Source organism: Vespula pensylvanica, chromosome 5 (genome assembly GCF_014466175.1).
Source record: "Vespula pensylvanica isolate Volc-1 chromosome 5, ASM1446617v1, whole genome shotgun sequence".
NCBI lineage: Eukaryota > Metazoa > Arthropoda > Insecta > Hymenoptera > Vespidae > Vespula > Vespula pensylvanica.
Window position 1 is genome coordinate 3,736,070 of NC_057689.1, and position 23,766 is coordinate 3,759,835.

The 23,766-nt window shown below is 31.7% G+C and overlaps 2 protein-coding genes across 8 annotated transcripts in view; one reads left to right on the forward strand and one right to left on the reverse strand.

Moving 5' to 3' along the window:
• The first annotated feature begins 147 nt into the window (after window positions 1-147).
• Window positions 148-2,473, forward strand: LOC122629297 (L-xylulose reductase-like). The gene is made up of 4 exons (XM_043812581.1): window positions 148-288; window positions 831-1,260; window positions 2,008-2,156; window positions 2,255-2,473. The coding sequence occupies exons 1-4, from the start codon at window positions 237-239 to the stop codon at window positions 2,356-2,358; spliced, it is 735 nt and encodes a 244-aa protein (XP_043668516.1). The 5' UTR covers window positions 148-236; the 3' UTR covers window positions 2,359-2,473.
• LOC122629290 (casein kinase I-like) overlaps window positions 307-23,766 on the reverse strand; it is a 26,725-nt gene continuing 3,265 nt past the window's right edge. Inside the window, exons 4-9 of one of the 7 annotated variants that reach the window (XM_043812562.1) lie at window positions 23,388-23,584; window positions 23,102-23,304; window positions 22,719-22,980; window positions 22,455-22,612; window positions 15,621-15,714; window positions 307-385 (exon numbers count right to left, since the gene is read on the reverse strand). In XM_043812562.1, the coding sequence (XP_043668497.1) occupies window positions 379-385; window positions 15,621-15,714; window positions 22,455-22,612; window positions 22,719-22,980; window positions 23,102-23,304; window positions 23,388-23,584 (921 nt within the window). In that variant the 3' untranslated portion in view covers window positions 307-378. Of the gene's footprint in view, window positions 386-11,970; window positions 12,531-12,779; window positions 13,329-15,620; window positions 15,715-18,089; window positions 18,167-22,454; window positions 22,613-22,718; window positions 22,981-23,101; window positions 23,305-23,387; window positions 23,585-23,766 lie in introns of those variants that run through there. The other 6 variants (XM_043812560.1, XM_043812559.1, XM_043812561.1 and 3 more) reach the window with 6 other exon arrangements.

A 23,766-nucleotide genomic window follows, 5' to 3' on the forward strand; every position in this document is an offset into this window, starting at 1 on the left:
GTTAATGCAATGCACATGAATTTATATGTGTATATATATATATATATATATATATATATATATATATATATATATATACATGATTGGTGACTGTAAAAAGCAACTTCAGAACGAAAGATCTCGTTCTTTCAGTTCAGTCGGTCATAAAACTGATACGTACATACATCGAGCGAAATCACTATCGTATATTTCTTGATTAAACAGTACGGCACACTAGCTCCGTTAAAACGATCACAATGGACATTAAATTCCAAGGCAAGCGTATTCTCGTCACGGGTGCTGGACAAGGTATAGTTTTCTTTTTTCTTTTATTTCTCATTCTTGTTCACACTCGAAGATGTCGCATTAGACGCCTTCGCTTTTCTTCTCTTAACTCTTCTAATACCTATGGATCAAACAAATCGATTCTTAATCGATTTATAGACAAACGAAAATTATAATGATTATGACAGTGGCACAACTCAAATTTGTTTTTATATTAATCTTCTTTTTTGTTTCTCAATCCTTCTACAATCGATTATATTAATGCAAGACAAAAAACATGAGCGATTAAATTTCGATATTCTATATTTTTTAAACGCGTAAGCCACTATCATAATTAGTATTTAAATACTACACATTTAATTGTATTTTTTAAACGTTACGATAAATATCATTGTCTAATCGATACTTACGATCTTTCGAATGTCCTTCATTTGTGTTTTTTTTACGTGAAACATGTTTATGTCTCCTTTGATCTTTCATGTATGTAAATGTAAAATAAAACATATTAATAAAAAATGAAATATATTAATAAAGATGATTTAATCACGTTAAATTTTTTTTCATAGGAATTGGTAAAGATCTAGCACTTCGTCTCTCCAAATATAAAGCCGAAGTGATCGCTCTTTCTAAAACGAGCGAACATTTGAAAAAATTACTTGCCGAAGATCCAAAGATCATACCAGTATGCGTTAATCTTAGAGATTGGAAAGCAACGAGAAAGGCTATTGAAAATGTTTTACCGATTGATCTATTAGTGAATAATGCTGGTGTAGGTCATGTGTCTTCTTTCTTTGATGCAACACCGGAAGATTTTGATTTAGTATTCGATGTCAATGTTAAAGCGATTATGAATGTCTCACAAGTGGTTGCTAAGAACATGATTGAAAGAAATGTTGCTGGCAGTATTGTCAATATATCCTCGCAAGCTAGTCAAGCTGCCTTGAAGGATCATACTATTTATTGTTCTTCTAAAGGAGCCGTCGATATGCTAACAAAGTGAGAGCATTTTCTTTTTTATTTTTTTATTTTTTTATTTATTTATTTTTTGTTATAATATATATATATATATATATATATATATTATATATATGTATGTATGTATGTATATCTGTTTGTATGTATGTATGTATGTTTGTATATATGTACATACGTATGTACGTAAATCAATATATTTTTCTCCAATTTCTCTGAGCGTGTATTACATACATATGACATATGATGTATAATCGGACATAGATAATATGATGCTTTTTTCTCTTTTGTGATAAAGGTCAAGATTAGATATACTCAACGACAGATTAACAAACAGACGGTGGAGGTGGTCGCCTCGAGCCTCCATAAAACACAGAAAGATAGTAGAAATTTATATTGTATAATAAATTTAATTTATAATATCTATCTGATGGCTGTATATAATTCTTATTTCTATATTTGCGATCATATATAATCGAATTTGGATATTTCATTTTGCTAGTTGCATGAACAATTGAAAAAAAAAATATGTATATGCGTGTGTGTATTTGTTATGTGTCTTGCATAATTGATTTATTTTAATAGGAACTCGAAAAATTTAATAAATCCGCCAATGGATTTATAAACTTTTGATCTTGAACGATGTTATTATATACTTTTTTTATTCGAAATTTTCATCGAAGAATCATTCAAAATAGAAATCAGTTTTTTACACTCGTCACGAAATAGATAATCCGTTTTATCGATTTTCTTTTTATACCTTTTCTTTAGAATGATGGCTCTCGAACTAGGTCCTCATCAAATTCGAGTAAACGCTGTGAATCCTACGGTCGTCCTCACGGAAATGGGAAGATTAGGATGGAGCGACAAAGATAAAGCTTCAAATATGATCAGCAAAATTCCAATGGCTCGATTCGCAGGTTTGTTTTTCGATACGATTTCATTGAATAATAAATTCCTATCTCCACGTATCATACTTATGTGAACATTTATTTTCTTTGTTCTTTTTTTTTTTCAGAGATCGACGAAGTCGTTGATGCAATAGTATATTTATTAAGTGAGCGCAGTTCAATGATAAATGGAGTAACTTTACCCGTGGACGGTGGATTTTTAGCAACATAAATTACTCTATTAAAATTATAGAACATTATGAAACACCATGCATTTTATTTTTTTGTTTTCACTAATCTGAAAATTTATGTAATATGCAAAATAGAATTTCAATTATGTAAGTAGATATCGCTATGACAAACATTTACATATACACATATATTATATGATAAAAATACGGCCGTTAGAGATATTGTGTATTTAAAAAAAAAATGAAAATAAAATAAAAAAAAAAGGTAAATAAATATATCTATCCATTATACAAATGAAAAAAGAAGAAAAACAATAACTTCCACTTGTTTTTCATTATTGTCTTCGCTAATTAATATATGAGATAGGAAGATGAGGAAAAACACACAACAAGAATCGTTGAATTTTTCTTTCAATCGTCTGTTATATTTTAAAAAATGTGTTGCTTTTATATTTCTCTTTTTTCTTTTGTTTTTTTTTTTTTTTCTTTTTAAATCTTTTCTTCCTTCTTTTTTTTATCGTCAACTGGAACTTAGCAAGCAGGCGGCAAGAAAATTCTTAGACGATCCGTCCCTTTCGAAAATACACGTAAACATTTTCGAAAAATAATTTACCGACACAAATATCTCTCTCGTTTTTTCCCCCTCTTCTCCTTCTTGTTATTATTATTTTTATTATTTCTTTTTATCTTTTTTTTTTTTTTTTCCTTTCAAAGTTTCCCTGCCGCAGCTGCTTCCATTCTAAAACAAACGGTTTCGTTCGGCTCCTAATCGTTATAACTTTGCTCCTATAAAGAACATAAAACGGTGGGACAATACAGGCTTAGATAGCCTGCACGAAGGAAAACATTACGGAATCTTATGTTGCGTATGACCTATCTAACTAATTATCTATTTTAAAGTGTAAGATTTGATGGTCGGATTAGAGAGGGCAAGGACACAATGCACCAAAATTATCAATCGTTATTAAATTCTTATTTAAACGCGATGTGATATCTAATATGCATATTCATAATGTTCGTTGGATTTTGATATTTGATTCTTCGGTTTTTCTTCTTTCTTTTTTCTCTATGTTTTTTCTCTTTTTTTTTCTCGTTTTGTTTTTGTTTTCATTTCTCCACAAAAAACTTCACGAAGCGTCACGAACGGAGTACACAAAAGCATTACACAACAATAATGTATGTGGATTCGGTGATAATTTACGAAATAAACGAATCTTCTTTTTCTTTCAATAATGTGTCTGTAACCGATGTAAATAATCGAGTATAAACGATACGAAAATGAAGAAACTTGGTAAAATGATTATTTCTCATTTGATAGCACACACGCCGTGCTTACTACTACCACGATCTTATCGATCATTGCTGTGTAAGCAGTTCGATCACTCTCCCTCTCCTTATATTAGTAATACATAATACTTTTTACATTCGTTTTACGCTCGAATGAAAAATAAAAAAAAAAAATAAAGAAAAAAGAAGAAAAAATAAAAGAAAAAAAAAACAGAAGAGGTCGAAGAATAAATGTAGAAGAAAAGCTCTCAGAGATCATTTTCTTTACTGCCTACGAAACTGATACAAACGCTTTGATTTTATTCGAAAGGAGTAATGACCCTTGGAAATTATTGTTCGCCGAAGACAATGCTATCGTTAATTAATTAAAAAATTATCGGTCGAATGAATGAATGAATGAATGAATGAATGAATGAATGAACGAACGAATTAATTAATTAAGTAATGAGAAACAACATGTAAACTTATTCGGCTAAAATTTCTTAATGAATTTTAATGGATTATGAAGAATCAGGACAATGGAAGAACTTTTGAGATAAAGTATCAACAAGACTGATCCAAGAAAATATTCTTATATCTTTTCGGATTACAGGCATACGCGCACGAATACATACATACATACATGCATACATACATACGTACGTACGTACATACATACACACATACAACCTTATCCACTGCCCTGCTAACAAGAAATATAAATGATATCCTTGAAAACAAAAAATGGATCATCTTTAAAACACTATGATAATCTCTAGATTATCTCTCTACCATTCTAAGAATCATTTCTATTCGTTCCCTGGATATCAGAAGAACCAACATCGTCACCTGATGACTATAGAGGTAAAGTGTTTTTCATTATAAAAAATAAGACACTGGAAATAGCTAATCGAGTAACGTATCTATTAGCGGAGGACTTTCTCGATATAAAATGGCTGATAGCAAGAACTAAGACGATATATGTATTATGTAATTATGTCGTGTTAAATAAAATATTTCTAATGAAAAAGATTACCACAAAATTGTCACAAAGTATATAATTGTTTTGTTAATAACGAAGAATTCTGAACAACACAGTTTTATAATATTACAAAAAAAAAAAATAATAATTATAAATAATTAATAATAACCATCAAATATATACCTTCTTCTTTTGAAATTAACTAGGTATATAGATATTCTTTTGCTATTGACATTAGGAGAGATTAATATTCTGGATATACATATATACATATATGTACTCGAAACTATTAAAGGGGCTAACTTTCAAAAATAATATTTGGACGGAAACTCTTCCATCGTTTTGATATAGCATAAATTTTGTTTAAGTACGTTTGCCTAAAAACTTCAACACTTTCTATTTTTTTGTAACGATACACGTGTACGATCAATAAAACAGGTTTCTTTTCTAAGTAAGCTGGAACTATAAAAATCATTTTCTATTATCTAATTAATCATGACGGAAATGAAAGTATCCTATAGAAGATATTAACAGCAAGAAAGAGGTTTGTTACGAATAAAAGGCAGTAATAATCCAAGATGGAATATATGTTAACTCTGGAAATGTGCGTTTGTATCAAGTTAAAAAAAAAAAAAGGATAAAAGAAAGAAAGAAAAGGAAAAAAATCATCGATAGAAATATATCATCGACGGAACGAAAAGTTACCTTAAGACAAAAGTATACATTCTTACAGTGTACCGAACGCGGATATCATAAAGTCGCACATTTTTTGCGATTGTTACGAAGACGTATACCATTAAAAAAGAAAACAAAAAAGAAAAAGAATAAAATTGTACTCTTTAGTTCGAAATGTTGCGTGAAAAAAAAATTAAAAAAAGAAGAAAAAAAAAGAAAAAGATAAAGAGAAAAAGAAATCGATTGGATAAGAAAGTGAAGTGTTAAAAATACTAATAGCTTACTAACAAAAAATCTTACAAAAATCATCACTTTCAATGATCACAAGGTATTTACGTCGACATACAAATGCGAAGTAAAGATAAAGAAGGAAGAAAATAAAAAAGGAAAAAATAAAGATAAAAGAAGAAGACGAAGAAGAAAAAGGAGAAGAAAGATAAAATAAAGAAAATGAATGCAACGATAACGAAATAATAATGTTTTCATTCGCGCCCTGTACGACGATAAGCGCTGGTAACCCGAAGTTTACTTCTCTCGAGCGTAAACGAACTACATATGTACAAGCGAAGAAATGAGATGAGAGAATTGAAGACGTACCCGTCGTCTCGATCCGGCGATTGTGTCTTCAAAATACTTCCAACCATTTACATTTTTTTCATATAGTACACAAAGACAGTTTACACACAACTTGTTAGAACTTCTTTCCTTCATTCTATCGTTTCGCATCAGGATATTTAAAACTCTCGCGTTATTCTCACTTACTTACTTATGTATGTAATCTTTCTTCCGTTTTTTGTTTCTTTTTTGTTTGTTTGTTTGTTTGTTTGTTTGTTCGTTCATTTGTATCTCACTCGCACGATCCACCTTATATTCTCATTTCGCACACGCGTACAATTACAATTTGTATAGTAATCACCGTATCGTTTTCGTACGAAATCGTTTCTATGTATATGTACATACGTAAACCGTTCGTTTTTTCTTTTCTTCTTCTTCTTCTTTTTTTTTTTCACTCCCTAATCTTCTTTATTTTTCCACCTCGATAGACGCACTTTTCCAATTGATACATTCCAAGATTCTTTTCATTTCATTCATAGTTCCGGAAGAGACATCTTGGAACGTAATCAATTTGAATTTCATTGACGGACGTCGTATGGCCTCGACGAAGATGATACACGAGGAATGTGCCTCGCCTTTATTTCATTTAGATCGATTTATATATCCTCCTATCCTTTTTGCGCATCTTTCTTTTATTTTAATACGACTTCCTCCATCGCGCGACAATTATTTATAACCGATATAATCCCGAATATTAATTCCGTTAAAGATTTCTCTTTAATTTCGATCTATTGGTAAAATTCTTTTTTTTTTCCTTTTTTTCTATTTTTTTATAATGCATAAATAATTTTTATGTGCAAAAAGGATAGCTCATATTTGTACGTATATACGGAACGAATCGTCGAATGATTACGAAATAAAAATCCTGCCGATCAAAGGTACATTTTCATTTTTACATTCGCGTACTTTTGCTATAACCAACGGGATCTATTTCGTACAATCGATCATTCGTTTCGTATCTACAAAGCGATTCTTTCAATAGATCTCGAAAGTCCTCTAGGCCGACCAAACAAGCACGTCTATGTATGTATTAACATTAATATGCAACATTAATGCGCGCAAATATCGTGCGAGTTACATTGATTTAGCCGATAATTATAAAAGTGATCTACGTAGATCAGATATTAAAGGACGTACATATTTCTTATCAAACGTTATTCTTAATATCTTGTACAAATTACACAAAAGAGAATTATTCTTTTTCAAAGAGAAATATATTTACTTATTTCTTTGCTTGTCATTATAAAAAAAAAAAGAATTTTTAAATAATACAAACCACAAACGTGAAAATATCTCAAAACGATAAATATATGAGTTAGATCACTTTCATAATCATCGTACGTTCAAATTCGCATAAGTTAATTATGATCATTTTAATTTCTTATTCTTTTCGTTCGAAGGTTTCTATGCAATCGATATTCCATTATAACTCAAAAGAATATTGTAATATTTAATTACTTCTTACTTTTTTCTTTTTGTATTGCCGTCAGTCAGCCAGAGAAGAACCTTAAAAATTATCGCTCTATCTGTCTATATATATATATATCTCTCTCTTTATCTTTCTTTCTTTCTCGTGACGTCGATGATATTAATGACTAGCCATAAAGACAAAATGACGGATTCGGGCAATAAGATAACACTTATCAAATAAGAAAAGGAGAAAAACTTTTAACTCGCGTTGGCAGTGATTTCTTCTTCCCTGTCGCAAGAAAAGTTTCTTTGATTAAACGCTTATTACTTTGATCACGAAATAAAATTTTAATATATTTAGTTACATAAGAAAAATGGAAAGATTCGAAAAAGTCTACAAACGACGAATGATAACTTGTAAGATATATAACTTAAAAATTAAGATCTATACGCGACTCGCGATATTCATCAAGATAACTTTTATAATGTAAATATATTAACTTTTTAAATTTACAGAAGATAAATCAGGGAAGAAATGAATATAATTGGAAGTTATTGAACGATTAAGACGCATAAGAATAAATATCGTCAAAGAAGCTCTTAATGAAGGAGCAAAGTACTGTAATTACCGATATTAGATTTGATTCTAATACGACTATAAAGCTAACGAGCTATCTAACTCAATACTTTTTACTAACTTAAATCAAAATAAGTCGTTCAATTATAAAAATTGAAAATAAATAATGAAATCATGCCAGAATCCGTCGGTTCGTTCTCGGCGTACCGATGAAATCCATTCCATTCAGTTTACAGTAGATTGTGTTTCGAACGATTCGACTATACGGTTAGACAACATATTAGCGGTAATTAGCAGTAGCAGCAGCAGCAAGTAGTAGTGGTAGTAATAGTCGTAGTAATAGTAAATAGTACGGTAATAGTAATAATAGTAGTAATAATAGTACCTATGAAAAAAATACATAGAAAAACACGTGTCGGTACAATATATATATATATACATACATACATATACATATACATATATATATATATATACATATACATACATACATATATATATATAGCTTTTTTATATCACGTTCTTTTTTTGTTTTCTTCTTCTTCCTTTTTTTTCATTTCTACGTGACGTCTCGATGATACAAGTTATGTTGTAATTGATTCGAGACGCGTAGTACGGATGTGGGAAGGATAAATAGGCTATGAAAGAGAACGTGATTTTATTACAAAGAGATTTCACGTTCGTTTCTTAGAGACCTCTTTTTTCTTTTTTTTTTTTTCTTTTTTTGTTGGGATCGAGGAATAATTCGAATTCCTTCGCGAAGGGAGAGAAACTTCCATCCCTCGTGATTTTCTTTAGCGCGGTTAATTAAACGAGAGTGAGTTAGTTATCAAGCAAAATATTTGCTGCGTGTCGCTATTGTATCTAAACTTTGATTTCATTTAATCCCGATTAATATTGCCAAAGCATAAATTTTATTTACTTTTGCTTCGATCATATCGAAAATATCAGAGGAACTTGTTAGATCGTCGATAAGAGACATTAAGTATGTATAAAAAGAATAAATATATCTCAATTATTTTCTCTGAATATTTTTCTATTGCGCATAGAGTCGGTATTCTGCGAACGAAAAGAATAGGTGCCATGTTCCTTTATGAACAAGAATTGAAATGTTAGTCACGTTTGATTAATACAGTGTAATGGGAATACGTGTATCAATCTCTATGGGTATAAGAAAAGAATGAAGAAGAAATTAAAACTCTCATAAACGTCTACGTTGTTGTTGTAATTTATTTTTCATATTGTCATATTATTACTATTTTATTTCATCTCTTATCCATTTCTATCTCTTTTATTTTATTTTATTTTACTTTATTTTATTTTCAACCCTCGAGTCATTAATTCGTTTTTTTTTTATTTTCTTTTATTTTTATTTATCCTTTTTATACTTTGCAAAATACCGACTGAATCTACACAATAGTTATCATTCCCGAGAAACGCTTTCGAATCTTTTATATCATACCATATAAACCATCGGTATTAATAATGGCGTATACAACTTAAAAATTCTATCAATAACGACAGACAGCAGAGAGAGTCGTGTTCGCACCACAAAAATCGTCGTCTTATTCCTCTATTCGAAATCATACCTTTTTCTGGCTGCACACATACGAAATATCGCATATACATGCGAGTTACAAACGCGCTCGAGCGCACACGAACACACACCACACAGACAAAATGCACACCACATGCATACACATCTTGGTGCAAACACGTTAATACACACGAAGAGACATGTACGACACGCGTATCTAAGAGACAAGGGCCTGCTTTTTCTTGATACTTTTTTTTTTTCTTATCTTATTATTTTCTTCACCGGCGGTCATTTCAGAGACAAATCACAGTTTTCATCGCGTCGCTTTTTATTGCCCCCTTTAACGACGCCCATGGTCATTTTTATAAAGAGAGAGTTCTTTCATTTTGTCTTTTTTGTTCTTTTTTTCCTTTTTAAATTAATAATTATTTATTAATTAATCAACAAAATCGTTAGTCCGAGATATGCCTTCGTCTCTATCTAGTATTGTTTACGTTTATATTTTATAAAGGAGAGAGAGCAACGAACAAAAATAAGATAGAGTGATACAACGTGAAAGCTCACGTTTTGTTAGAAAAGAGAAAAGAAGAGAAGAGAAGAGAAGAGAAGAGAAGAGAAGAGAAGAGAAGGAAAGAGAAGGAAAGAGAAGAGAAGAGAAGAAACGAAAGGGAAAAGAACATTAATAAAGGGGTATGTAAAAATTGTACAGTACGTCCGACCAATGTGTTGCGTCACACCGAATATACTGATTATGTCTCCCTTAGATCTACTACAACCAGAGTGAATTGTCTCTTACATCTATATGTACTTTTTCACTCTTTCTTAAGACCGTTGTACTACGTTCTGTATGATTGTTTAATATAACTAGAGCATTCTTTTTTTTATAGCGAGAATATATCGCAACGTTGCTCTATTTAATGAAGTTTTTTTTTCCGATTTTACTATCGTTTTCGTGAGACACAGGAGTTTCACCACTAGCAAACCCTCGACTATATAGTTTTCAGAGGACGATCTCAATCAAACTCCTGATTATTCTTCTACCACATCGATAACGTTCTACGATGCCATCATAGTTATGCCTATATTATTTATTACGGCTCGCGAAGACCAGAGAGGATACGCATATTTTTCTTTTTACTCGCTCATACATTAGTCGAAGTTCGAAATATCGTTTCGGTCAACGATGGACTCTTTATCTATATGTACATATTACAATTCGATAGGTTATTATTAATTAATCTACATATTTTACAATTTTCCTATTCTCTCTATTTCACTGTAATTTTTTTTTTTCTTTTTTTTGTCTCCCTTAAAACGCACACATCATCATCGTAGACACCGTGAATCGATACATTCGTTCATCGGTAGACAATGATCTCTGGCTTTGTAGTCACAACAAATAATGATTTTAAGATCGCGCGACGAAAAAGAAAAGAACAAAAAAAGACCAAAAAAAAAAAAATCTAAGGTCATTTCACGTATTTCATTTATTTTATAGATACTTCCACAGGCAAATTAAAATCTCTAAATCGCAACGATACTTCTACTATCTTTGATCTATCTGTGATTGCATAAAGCGCTCGTTGAATAAACACGTCGCGATTCGACAAAGTCAGAGTCAAAGCTACCTCGTTAAAGATCATGTCAAGCGAATCGTGCTTGTAAACATGCAAACGATGTTTCATTCGTTCATTAAAACGTTACAACCGTCGAAAACATTACTGTCTTACTGTTTACAAATGTAAAACGAAATTTTGTATTTTCGTTTAATCGAATTTCATGTGATGTATGTACGTTTTTTTCTCATAGCCTATATCGTCCAAGCGTACTATAACACTTTTATTTATACTCGACACATATCGCATCCCCTTTTGACAATTATTTTATCATCGAATAATCGATTTCTTTTCTTTTTTGTTTTCTCTCTCTCTCTCTCTCTCTCTCTCTCTCTCTCTCTCTCTTCCCTTTTTTTTCTTTCTTTTGTTTCTTTTTTATACGAAATACTTCTCTTCAGGATATGTGCCAGAAATTGCACGATTGCACGCCAATCTATTTTGATCTTTCACACTTGTTTACCATTCCTTTAAATATTTTCAGTCTCGAGCTAATATTTTTCATTCTACTCTCATATCGGGACCTTACCTATGTATTAATATAATAGCGTATCGTACGCTTTAACGATCGGCCCAACGTTAGAAAATCACTACGAGTACAGCACGTATGTGTATATATATTCGCCTTTCTTCCAATTTTTTTTTTTTTTCTTTTAAAAAAGCTAATCGACTTCCACCACCACCACCACACAACGCACTTGGACATTGTTCAGTATTTCTCTCTCATTTCGCTTTGCATAAAAGCGCATGGGAGATTTCTCGCTTGTTGATTCGCTTTAAGCATCGGTACTTGTTATATATCTCTTTCTCTCTAGCTATCTTTACTCACTTTCATACATTCATATATTCATACGTACTTACGTACATACATACATACATACATACATACATACATCATGCACACATACATATAAGCATACATACATACATATGACGTTCTCTCTATCTCTCCACTCACTCTCTCTCTCTCTCTCTCTCTCTCTCTCTCTCTCTCTCTCTCTCTCTCTCTCTTTCCTATAAATAATAAAAAAACGTTTATATATAGATAACGCAGCTGTTGACAACGCATTTGAAAGATTTGCAAGCGTGTTTCTTTCTTTCTTTCTTGCTCTCTTTCTCTCCCTTTTATTTATTTATTTATTTATTTATTCATTCGTTCGTTCATTCATTCATTCATTCATTCATACTTTTTTTCTTTCTTTCTTCCTCCCTTCCATTCTTTCTTTCTTCTCATTGCAATTTCTATCTCTATCTTTGTCTCTATTTCTCGTTGTCACCGTACACCAAACGACACTGCAATTTTCACTGCGTGGCGAAGAAGCCTATCGCTGACCGTGTAGGAACGTAGCTTGTCGACGATTGCTGCTAGCTTCACCTCGACGTCGCTGATGATGATGATGATGATGATGATGATGATGATGATGATGATGATTATGATTCTGCTATTGCTGTTGCTGGTTCACTTGTTGTGTGGAACGCTTGCCCGCCTGGCCACCAGGGTGGGTGGGGCCATTGCCGTCGCATTGGCGCTTCCAAAACAAAAGACACACAAAACAGCGACATTAGCGCGCCACCGTCCTCATCGTAATTGACCAAAAACTATCTCAAAAACCCTCTGCCCATTTACCCTCCTCAAATCACCCTTCCCTTCTTTCCTTCCTTCCTTCCTTCCTTTCTTCTTTACGATCTTATTATCCTTTACTTTTTTTTTTCTTTTCTTTTACTACTCTATCTCCCTCTCTTTTTCTTTTTTTTTTTCTTTAAAATTTTCTTTTTCTTTTTTCTGTCTCTTTCTCTTTCTCTCTCTCTCTCTCTTTCTCGAGTTCCTCTTTCTACTTTTATCTCCTTCGTCACGATCCACTCATCGGTTCTTCCACGGATCCAAGAAAAGTGCAATAGAATGTACTTTTATTTTTGGAAACCAACGAGGAAACGTAACGTCGGAGAGAAAGAGAAAAGGACGAAAGAATGATAGAAATAGGTGTGAAAAGAGAAGATAAATCTGTGCGTGTATGTGGTGTTTGTGTGTGTGTGTACGTGCGTACGTGGGAAAAGAGGGGAAAGACAGAGCGAGAGAAAGAGAGAGAGATGTAAAATTGAAAGGAAGCATAGAAGAGTCGCGGTGAGATATTTTTCTTTTTAATTGTTATCTATAATTTTTGTTTCCTCTCTCTCTCTTTTTTTTTTTTTTTATTCATTTATATGTATTTAAAAAAAAATCCTCCACTCTATATCGGTTTCTCACGGCAATTGTCCTTCACCGTGGCACAAGTTAATATTCGTGGCTTCTTTGCCTATTTTTGCAATCTACAATTAGTGTCTTAGCTTTCGGTTACCTGAAAAAAGTCAATGAAACAACATAAAGCGGAATTTTGACAAGATCCGAATCCAGCTTTGCAAATCTAGAATTTACAATAATGTGCTTATATGTCTTTTTGATTTTAATTTTAATTTTCTTTTTTACTTTTTTTTCTTTCTTTTTAAATATATTAAAATTTTTCCGAACCTTTCGACCGATCGAATATTGTTTTTAATGCTTCATCGTTATCGAATCTCAAGTGCCTGTTTGAAACATTCAGGCTGCTTGATTGCTTGCTCGCTCGATTATTTTTAACGCAAATAAAATGAATCGAATAAATCAATTGCAAGTTTACTAATATACTTTATATATATATATATATATATATATATATATATATATAACTTATACGTATATGTATAGATGTAATCCAATGATAGATAACAGATAAAATAAAAAAACCATCCCAGTGCAACACCCGATAGCAGGCAATAAAGGCGTCATTTCTCATTTGGACAGAAATGTACTTATTTGAAATTTATTCGTAATTGCATCTGTTTAATGAAAATATAATTATACAATTGTAGCTTGTAAAAACACTTACGTAAGTCAATAAACACTTTCCAAATGTTAAATAGTATTTTTCCTTTTCCCATTCTTTCTTTTCTTTTTCATTTATATATATTTCTTTTACTACATAAAAAAATGGGAAAAAGAACAGTAGGAAAAAACCATGCCACGATAAAAAGATACACAATTTACGTCGAAATATTAAACCTCGTGAAATAATTGATTAGAAAATATTTTGTCCATCCTTTTTCTCTTTTCTTTTCTTTTTTTAACACATTAGCTCTCAAACATTTAATATATTTATCTTTTTTTATTACAATCGAACGAATCAAGTCAAGTGTAACTAAAAAGAGAAAGCACGTTAAAACAATAAAATGGTCTTTTCTCAGGTACGACTGTATATACATGTTAAATACAAGAATTAATTTTTATTATTATTGTCCGATACGAGTGGAGAATTCTGTCTTCTGCTCATGCGAGTTTCTACCAAATTTTGTACACTTTCTTTTGAATATATATATATATAAACACACATATACAAAATAGCCCAAAACTTCCCAAGTGATTTTAAAAATCAATTATTCTATTTCAAGAATTTTCAGACTTGTAATTAGACTTGTAGTTTTGCAATCTGATTAAGAAAAAAATAAAAAAATAAAAGAATAATAAAAAAATACAAAAAATAAAACAAGAAAGTAGCTCAAGATTTCGAAAAAGAATAATTGATTTTTAAAATCATTTAGAATCTTTTGGTCCAAGTAGTATAATATACACAGACATATGTATCTATTCGATAAGATGATTTGAGGCAAGATAATAAGATGATGTAAAAAATACAACATAAATTTTGAGAAATGATAAAAGCTGTTATCGAACTTTTTATATATGTATATACATATACACATACATACATACATACATACATACATACATACATACATACATATATATATATATATATATATTTCAATAAAATTTCTGTGACAATTTTAAAAGCAGAAAGCTATAGGATGCAACGCGATAATATCGTAATATATTTTCAATGATCTCTTTAAATAAGATAAGTCACGTTAAAATCGATTGTGCAAGCTAAACAAAAGAGAACTTTCCACTGAACGAACGTCGTTAAAAACAGTAATATATACATATATATATATATATATATACATATAATATACACACACATACACACATGTATATATTATAGTTAGTGCATTTACGGTTACAGTCAGCGAATCTAAAGTTGCATGAAACAAGACTTGGACATGCTCTTAATCCCGCTATTATGCAACTTTCATGCAATCTCTAACGGTAAATATCAAGTGTAACGAGCTCGATATACTTTTCCTTAGGATATCTCTATCTCAAACTGTAACATATTTTTTCATAACGTTATGTAATCAAATAAATAATATTTAATATCGTTTTATCAAAAAACATATATACATATATGTTTGTACAAATTTATATATAGAGATACACACATATATCGTTGTAACATTATTTTTTTACTAATGTTACGTAACTGAATAAACAATATTTAATACGTTTCATTAAAAAACATGCATATATATATTTTATGTATATGTATATATATATATATATATATATATATATATAATTTATTCAAAAGAAGAAAAGAGAGAGAGAGAGAGAGAGAGAGAGAGAGAGAGACATCGAACAAGTTACACTTGTCATTAATTTCGTTTTTAACATTCCTTAATCGTAACGCGACGATTGACATGGCATAGCAACTCACTTGGATTTGGACTGCATTTCTCCTGCAGCTGAAGCTGCATCTCTACGGTGCAACCGCATGCTGACCCTTCGTTCTTGGCCACCTGCACCCGATGCTGAAAGAGAGCATCAGTAAAACATAATGCATGAAAAACCATAAAGAAAACGGCCGCTTTTCTACTTGTATCGACATTTCATCCGTTCAAACATTCGCACAGATAAATCCACTTGCATCAACTTACGAAAGAAATAAATAAATAGAAAAAAAAAAAAAAAGAAATAATGAAAGAAAGAAGTTAAAAAGAAGAAAAAGAAAGAAAAAAACACAAAGAAAAAAGTAATAGAAAAAGTAAAAAATCTTAGAGGAGTCCTTTTACTCTTGTTTTGTAAAAAAAAGAAAATCGAAAATAAACGATTTGCACAAATTCATATAAGCAATCAATCGATCTTGATACGTTATAAAAAAAAAAAAAAAAAGGAAGAAAGAAAGAAAAAAAGAAAAGAAAACCAGGCTTTTTAAATAATTTAAATATGCTTATATATCGAAATATTTGAAAACCAATAAATAAATAATCAGACGTGCATAATACTATAAGGAGATAAAGAGATTAAACAACAAACGAAAAACAAAGAGAATACACTCGTTATACATTGCAAAAGCACACATCTTAAAATTACTATAAGTTATAAACGTCTGTGTATATACCCACCGTAAATCGACTTATGTACATATGTATGTGTGTGTCTGTATCTATGTATGTACATGATCGTGTATGTGTATGTGTATATGTATTTTTTTACAGCCGACAAAAATTTTTTTTAAATCATAATCATCGCGATACAATATTTTTAATTTTATTGCGAATCTTTTTCCTCTTTTCTTTTTTTTTTCCTTTTTTTCTTTTTTTCGTTCAAATCGTAACTATCGTAATTTTAAATAGAAATATAGAGAAACGCAGAGACCTATAGATTACGATAACGACAGGATGTATAGTAATCGTCGGGTTGATGAACTTTATGAAACTAAATTCGAACGAAACCTAATGAAACGTAGAAGTTAGAAATAAATCAAATTTATATGTATATATATATACATATATACATATATATATACACATATATACATATATATATATATATATATATATATATATACAAATTAGCATCAACCAGACGATGCAAGGACGATGGACGATCTTTCACGCTTGGCAATTGAAATGGAAAATTGATCTATGAATAACAGAACAAAGAAACAAACCATATGATCATTATCCGCATACAAGAAAACGAAAAAAATGGAAATGACGGATAGATAGATGACGCAGTAAAAGCTATATGTATAATATATATATATATATATATATATATACATATGTATGTATGTATCTATGTATATCCAAAACTTTTCTCTCTCTCTCTCTTTCTCTCTCTCATATACCGATCAAATCAAATATTTAAAATAATAATGTTATACTATTTGAAAGATATATACATATACGATATATATGTGTATATATATACATATGTATACATACATATATATATATTCGCTCTATTATTTTACGCGTGCTATTGGGTTTTTCCATTCAAGCCAAGTGAGAAGAAATTTTGACAAGGATGATCGACGATGTCGTATGGTGAAATAAATAAACAGAGACCAGTCCTTGAATGGAAAAACATTTATTTACTACTTCCTCATCATAATCATTCATCATCATTATCATTATCATTATCATCATCATCATTATCATCTTCTTCATCATCATCATCATCATCATCATCATCATCATCATCATCATCATCATCATCATCATCATCATCATCATCATCATCATCATAATCATCACCATCATAATCATTATCACTACTATCAGCAAAATTCAGGACGATTACAAATATATAGACACGCGATTCCTTAAACGAGAGAGAAAAGGGGAAAGCAGGCGGCTAAAAAAAAACGTAATGACGATGCCTTTGGAAATTCTGACATTGTGGAGGTCAAAGTAATAATAAAAAAAATTTATATATATATATATATATAAAGAGAAAAAAAAAATAGAAAGAAATAAAAAAAGAACGAATTAACGCTTGATAAATCTTACAAGTCTATAATCAGGATAATCCCGTTTTAATAAAAGTCACTTAACTACGAGGAAGCTACAAACTTTCACAATTCTCGCTCATTGCCTATAAATAGAAAACTGTATTTGTAATTGCCCGTTAAACACTTTGGTGCTTTTCTCAAATCTCTTTTTTAAGAGACATTGCTCCATTAAAATCGTCTTTCTTCTTCTTCTTTTTTCACTTCTTGTTACATATATCGCCATCTTTCCTTTCTTTCTTTCTTTTTTTTTTTTAGTAATACAAAATCTTCGATTCAGAAAGTGATCAGAGAAACGAAATCAATGTGATTCACCAAAGAAACGACGCGATTTTCAAAGACCTTTTTCTTTATGGAGCTTCCTTAACATGAAAATCCTTTAGAATCAAATCAAATTGAGTACGAAGTTTAATGAAAAACGCATAATGAAACTTGTAGTAAAAACAATTTAAAATCACGTTACAATCCTTGAAATATAATAATAATAATAATAATAATAATAATAATCATAATAATAATAATAATAATAATCATAATAATAATAATCATAATAATAATAATCATCATCATCATCATCATCATCATCAGCAGCAGCAGCAGCAGCATCATCATCATCATCATCATCATCATCAGCATCATCATAAATAATTAACGTATCAACGATTAAAAACATATTATCGTATTTTACAATTATTAGTAATTTACCAAGTGTACAGTGAGTATATATTGATATTTATATATACATATATATCGATATATGTGTGTATATATATATATATGTATATACATATATATACGTTTTTATGTATGTATGCATAGTATGTACTTTGTGAATGACACGCGTGTGCGTTGCATATAAACTAATCGCATTATCATTCCTTGTCTAGTTATTTTAATTTTATCTTTGTATATATGATAGAAATGGATATTAAAAATATAAAACCGATGAAACGCGCGTTATCGATTATTTATAGAACGCACTTATATATTATGTATGTATGTACATGAATCTCGAGGATGCCTAGAGTCATTTTCTGAGAGGATATATGCGATTATTAATTTAGGACTAATGGGGGGAACATAAGCTTTACATAACTCGATCGCTTATACTATATATCGGAACAACTAAATTTCACTCCTAGAGTTAGCTGCACGCGAACTATTATAGCGATAATGAATATGCATCATTATTATCTTTCACTTTACGAAAATAAATTTCGTTATACGTTTAGTACTGTTATATTGTGAGAGATCATTTTTTACCACAACTTGGTACATAAGAAATGAAAAAATCAAACAAAGAAATTGTATATATGTGTATGTATGTATATGCATGTATGTATGTATAAAAAAATATGTAAAAAAAGATTCAAACCATAAAACATTTATAACATATTGGTTATATGTTGCGCAAGAGATCAAATAAAATTTTACGGTCAATCTGTATAAAAAGGCTCACTTTTTGTTACAAAATAATCCCTGGTAATACGATTTGTAAGCTCGATTGTGTTTGTGTGTATATATGTGTGAGTGTTTTTAAAAGAATCAAAAAGAAGACTGTACAATTATTCGAAGTTAAGTCTACGTATTTGCATTCTCTAATAACAAAATATTATGAAACTTCGTGTGAACACATGGGAGGAACAAATCAACGGGACTTTGACCATACCTGTGTATGTATATATGTACGTATATATGTATGTATATATAACAATAATTACGAACTTACAATTTTTAACGAGAGTTCATTAACTCTTGTATGATAACATGTAATATGATAGAAATAGTAAGTTCGTATCAGTCTATAGCGTTCAGTCAAATATGGAACGTAAAAAAAAAAAAAATGATAGTAAAAAACTAAATTAAAATATCGACTAATAAACGAATAAGTAATACAAAACTGAGAAATTATGACTTCGTGAAAAGCTATCGCGAAAGAAAGTGAAAAAAAAAAATATCTTTTCAATTATTAAGAAATATCATCTCTCTATCTTTCTCTCTCACACACTTCTTATACTCTGTATCGAGTCTGATTAAAATAATACTTCGGAGAAATGAAAATGTATGTATATGTATATATATAAATATAAAAAAAAGTAATAAAAAAAAAGGAAATGTAAAAAAAGAAATGTATCCAAAAAAGAGGATAATTTAAATAATCAAAAGTAGAGTTTCATTCGAAAAACGTAAAAATTCTTGTTGCGAAACAAAAGCCTATTCATCCCTACACATCCGATTAAATTTTTCGATTATTCTGAAAATATTCTTTTTTTCTTTTCTCGTTCGCAGTTTCACGCTCGTGTGCCTTTATCGAATATATGTATTTATATATACACGTATATTTGCATATATGTACGTAATTGCTTAAAATATATTAATTATACGATCATATATATATATATATATACATATATAAATATATATGTATGTATATGTAAACTCGCATACTGATTGCGTAAAAACCTAAAGAAAAGAAAAAGAAAAAAAGAAACAAAGAGAAAAAAAAGGAAATAAACTACTTTTCTTTTTTTTTTTTTTTTTTTTTTGCTAACTTACGAAAGTGATCCGAAAATGAAAGTTTTTGGGATCACTGGTAAGAGACAAGCAGCATAGTAACAATTCCGTCACGATAAAGTACAAAGAGATAATCAAATCTGATACATGCTCGTACACACGCTATATGTATATATGCATATTTAAAAAAGGCATCTGTATGGATGGGACGTCACAACTCGATCTAACAACCGGTTTTCTTCTGCTAACTGCAGTTTAAGGCAACTCGTTTGTTCAAAAAATAAGGATCCATACTACGGTATTCTTATCGGTAGAAGTAGTAGACATATAAGAATTCGAGAATATATGCTTCGACAATTATATAGGACGACGTTACCCAAGAGCTCGTAAGGAGCAAGTAACTGACGAAATTCACTATATAGTACAATGGAACCAACTTCAAAGCGAGAAATTTCTCTCAAAGTTTACATAAAAAAATATGTATCGACAATCGTCGCTTGGTTCGTGATGTCAGAGGTCGTGGTTATCATGATTAAGAAAATATGTATGTATGCAAGTATGTATGCACGTATGTATGTATGTATGTATGTATGTATGTATGTATAAAAAATGTAGCTCAGATGCAAATGCAAACAAAGATATCGAGTAAAATACCCTTTAGTATATCCAAATTACCCTGTGGCTTGCTATGACCCAAAGAATCGCTCAAATTTGTACCATGACTCAGACAATCTATATCGCCTCTCGTAAGCCAATCCAAGTAATGATCTCTTTTTTCTATATCGGCCGTTTCTGAAGAACGCACTACATCCGTACGACCTACATTTTGTAAAGTTTGCAAATACAATCTACCGATTTGACTTATCGAATAGCCAATCTCCAAGCTATCCTTATTACCACTAAGAGTTTCTTGAGTGGTGATACTCCCAACTGGATTTAATAATCTACTGCTTTGAGTCGGTTCGGTATTGGACGAATGATCCTCCGTATTGGTCGATATACGATTTGCCTTTAGTTGGCCAATCTGAGCTTCTTCGCATTCTTTCTTAAGAATGGCAAGAGAATCGGTTTGAAGCGAAGTATTCGAATTCTCCGTGACAAAGAACGTCTTGGTTTCAGCGTTAACGTTATTACGCTTAGAGAAAAAACCGAGATTCGATTTAACGGGAGCACGACGGGCCAACGTATCTGGAGTATCCTCAAAAAAAGCTACGCCTTTCTGGTGCCGCTTTAAAAAATATTCGCACTTTTCCTGATCGGTCTGCAAAAACTCACTGATTGGTTCCTCCTGCTTGAGGAGATCCTGGCACTTCTCGCGCTCCCTGGGTAAAAAATGCAAGCTCCTACCGACTCTTTGAAAGAAGTTTGGTCTCTTTCGTGTTTTGTTTACCGACGAGCTCGAAGATTTCTTTGATTTTTGAGAAGAGTCGAGACTTCTTTGTTTCCCATGAAAAAATAACTTTGGACTCTCTTCCGGCAGAAGATCCAAGCTTTTGACGTCTACACCGGGTAAATCGACGCTCCTTTCCAAAGACTCGAGACTCCTATAAGTTTTCTCTTTATTTTGAAACGAAAAGTTTCTCCTTCTGCCGGAAGAAGTCTCCTGTAACATTTCGCTGCTGCTTTTCTTGAAAATTTCACCCTCTCTTTCTAGAAACTCGACGTTCTCCGAATCACGGCGCAATTCGTAGGCCATTGTCAGACGTTTCACACCAACGGCCGGACCACCGCCCTTGCCTTTCTTATCTTCGTCCAATCCACCGAAGCAATTCATCGAACTGCTAGAGGCGGCACCTTCCTCCGTATTATGAACTCTACGATCCTCGGATATACAATTACTCGCGTCTAGATCCTCGAACATCACGACCTGGCGATCTACGTCTTTCTTAGTTTTATGCCCATGAAAAAAATAACTCTGTTTATCGACGTGAGTCGACGCCGTGCTGGGGTTCCTCTCGCGCAGACTATTTACAGGCTGATAGTACTCGCGTAACGTCGAATTAATGTCGGTTTGGTTAGGACCAAGCTCGTGATGTCCCAGATTAAGGTTGGCTAAATCCAAAGATGCAACCTCCGGCGCTGCCCTACCCGGCGACGACTTAAACGTACTGAACTGACACGGATTAACACGTGATGCATCGTTACCGACGGCCTGCGAATGGCCGACCACAAATTGACTCTTTCGTTCGGCAGCAGCCTGTTGCTGGATCGCACAGAATTGTTGGTAGAATTGTATTTTACCTTGCAGATCGCTCTTGTCCTGATTGTCCTGGTCACCGTGAGCATCCAACGCTTCGCGGCGCTTTTGCCGTATGGTTCTCAGATTCGACGACGTTCCTCCTACCGTTTGACCCATCGTTGCGACCGACGCGTTCGCCAGACACTGTCGAGTGTACGGCCTGAAACAAGCGATTGAAAAAATATCATGTCTGATTCCTACGATATCACAAATATCATCTTTACAAGTATCGACACTGTCGAAGAACCGTTTATCATTTTACTAACCTTGATCTGTGCTCCTGTTCGTTATTAGTTCCAGATGGCAGCGCTGCGTTCGTCGGCTGAGAGTGCATAGGTGTCTGCTGTACCGAAGGCAAGGTCGGTTGTCTGGTATTGCCAAATTTCAACATATTCCAATCGAAGACATAATCGTACGTGAAGCCCTGACCATGGAATAATGTCCGGAAGAGTTGCCGAAGATACGAATAATCGGGCCTCTCCTCGAATCTCAATGCCCGACAGTACTTCAGATAGGAGCCAAATTCGACTACGAATAGACAAAAGTGCTGTGTGTACTTTGTTGAATGAGTTAAACGCGTCTAGAGATAATACGATCGAACTAATGAGCATGAAAAGACACGAGAGATATATATCGATAAAACATTTACTAGGATAACCCTTGCATAATTCTTCGATGGGCGTTGACATCTTCTTTTCCGAAATGCGCTCGTACTTTTGCCTTTTCGTAGCTGCTTTTAATCCTTGCCACGGTAAACTACCTCTGTTGAAATACATCAGAACATATCCTAGAGATTCAAGATCGTCTCGTCGTGACTGTTCTATTCCCAAATGTGTGTTTATACTCGCGTATCTATTATCACGAAAATAAACAACATTGAGTAATCGTGTAGTAATAAACAAAGGTATACACATTTATAGATCCCAATGACAAACCTGGCTGTTCCAGTTAAATTTTTGTTTTCTCGATAAGGTATATGTTTGTGTGTACGACCGTCGCGATATTTTTTAGCTAAACCAAAATCTATGATGTATACGAGATTTCCTTTCTTTCCTAGACCCATCAGAAAATTATCTGGCTTGATATCTCGATGGATGAAGTTTCGACTGTGGATATAATCCGTTCTACTTATCTGAGGAAAAAGAAAAAAACAAGAAGTTTTTGTTATTGTCGTATTAATTTATAAACGCAATTTTCATTATCGTCTTATATTATATTTTTTACAATGACAATTATTTACATTTTCTCTTTAATATCACACGATACAGAGAAAACAATATGAGAAATGAAGATGTTAAATCAACTATTCCATTC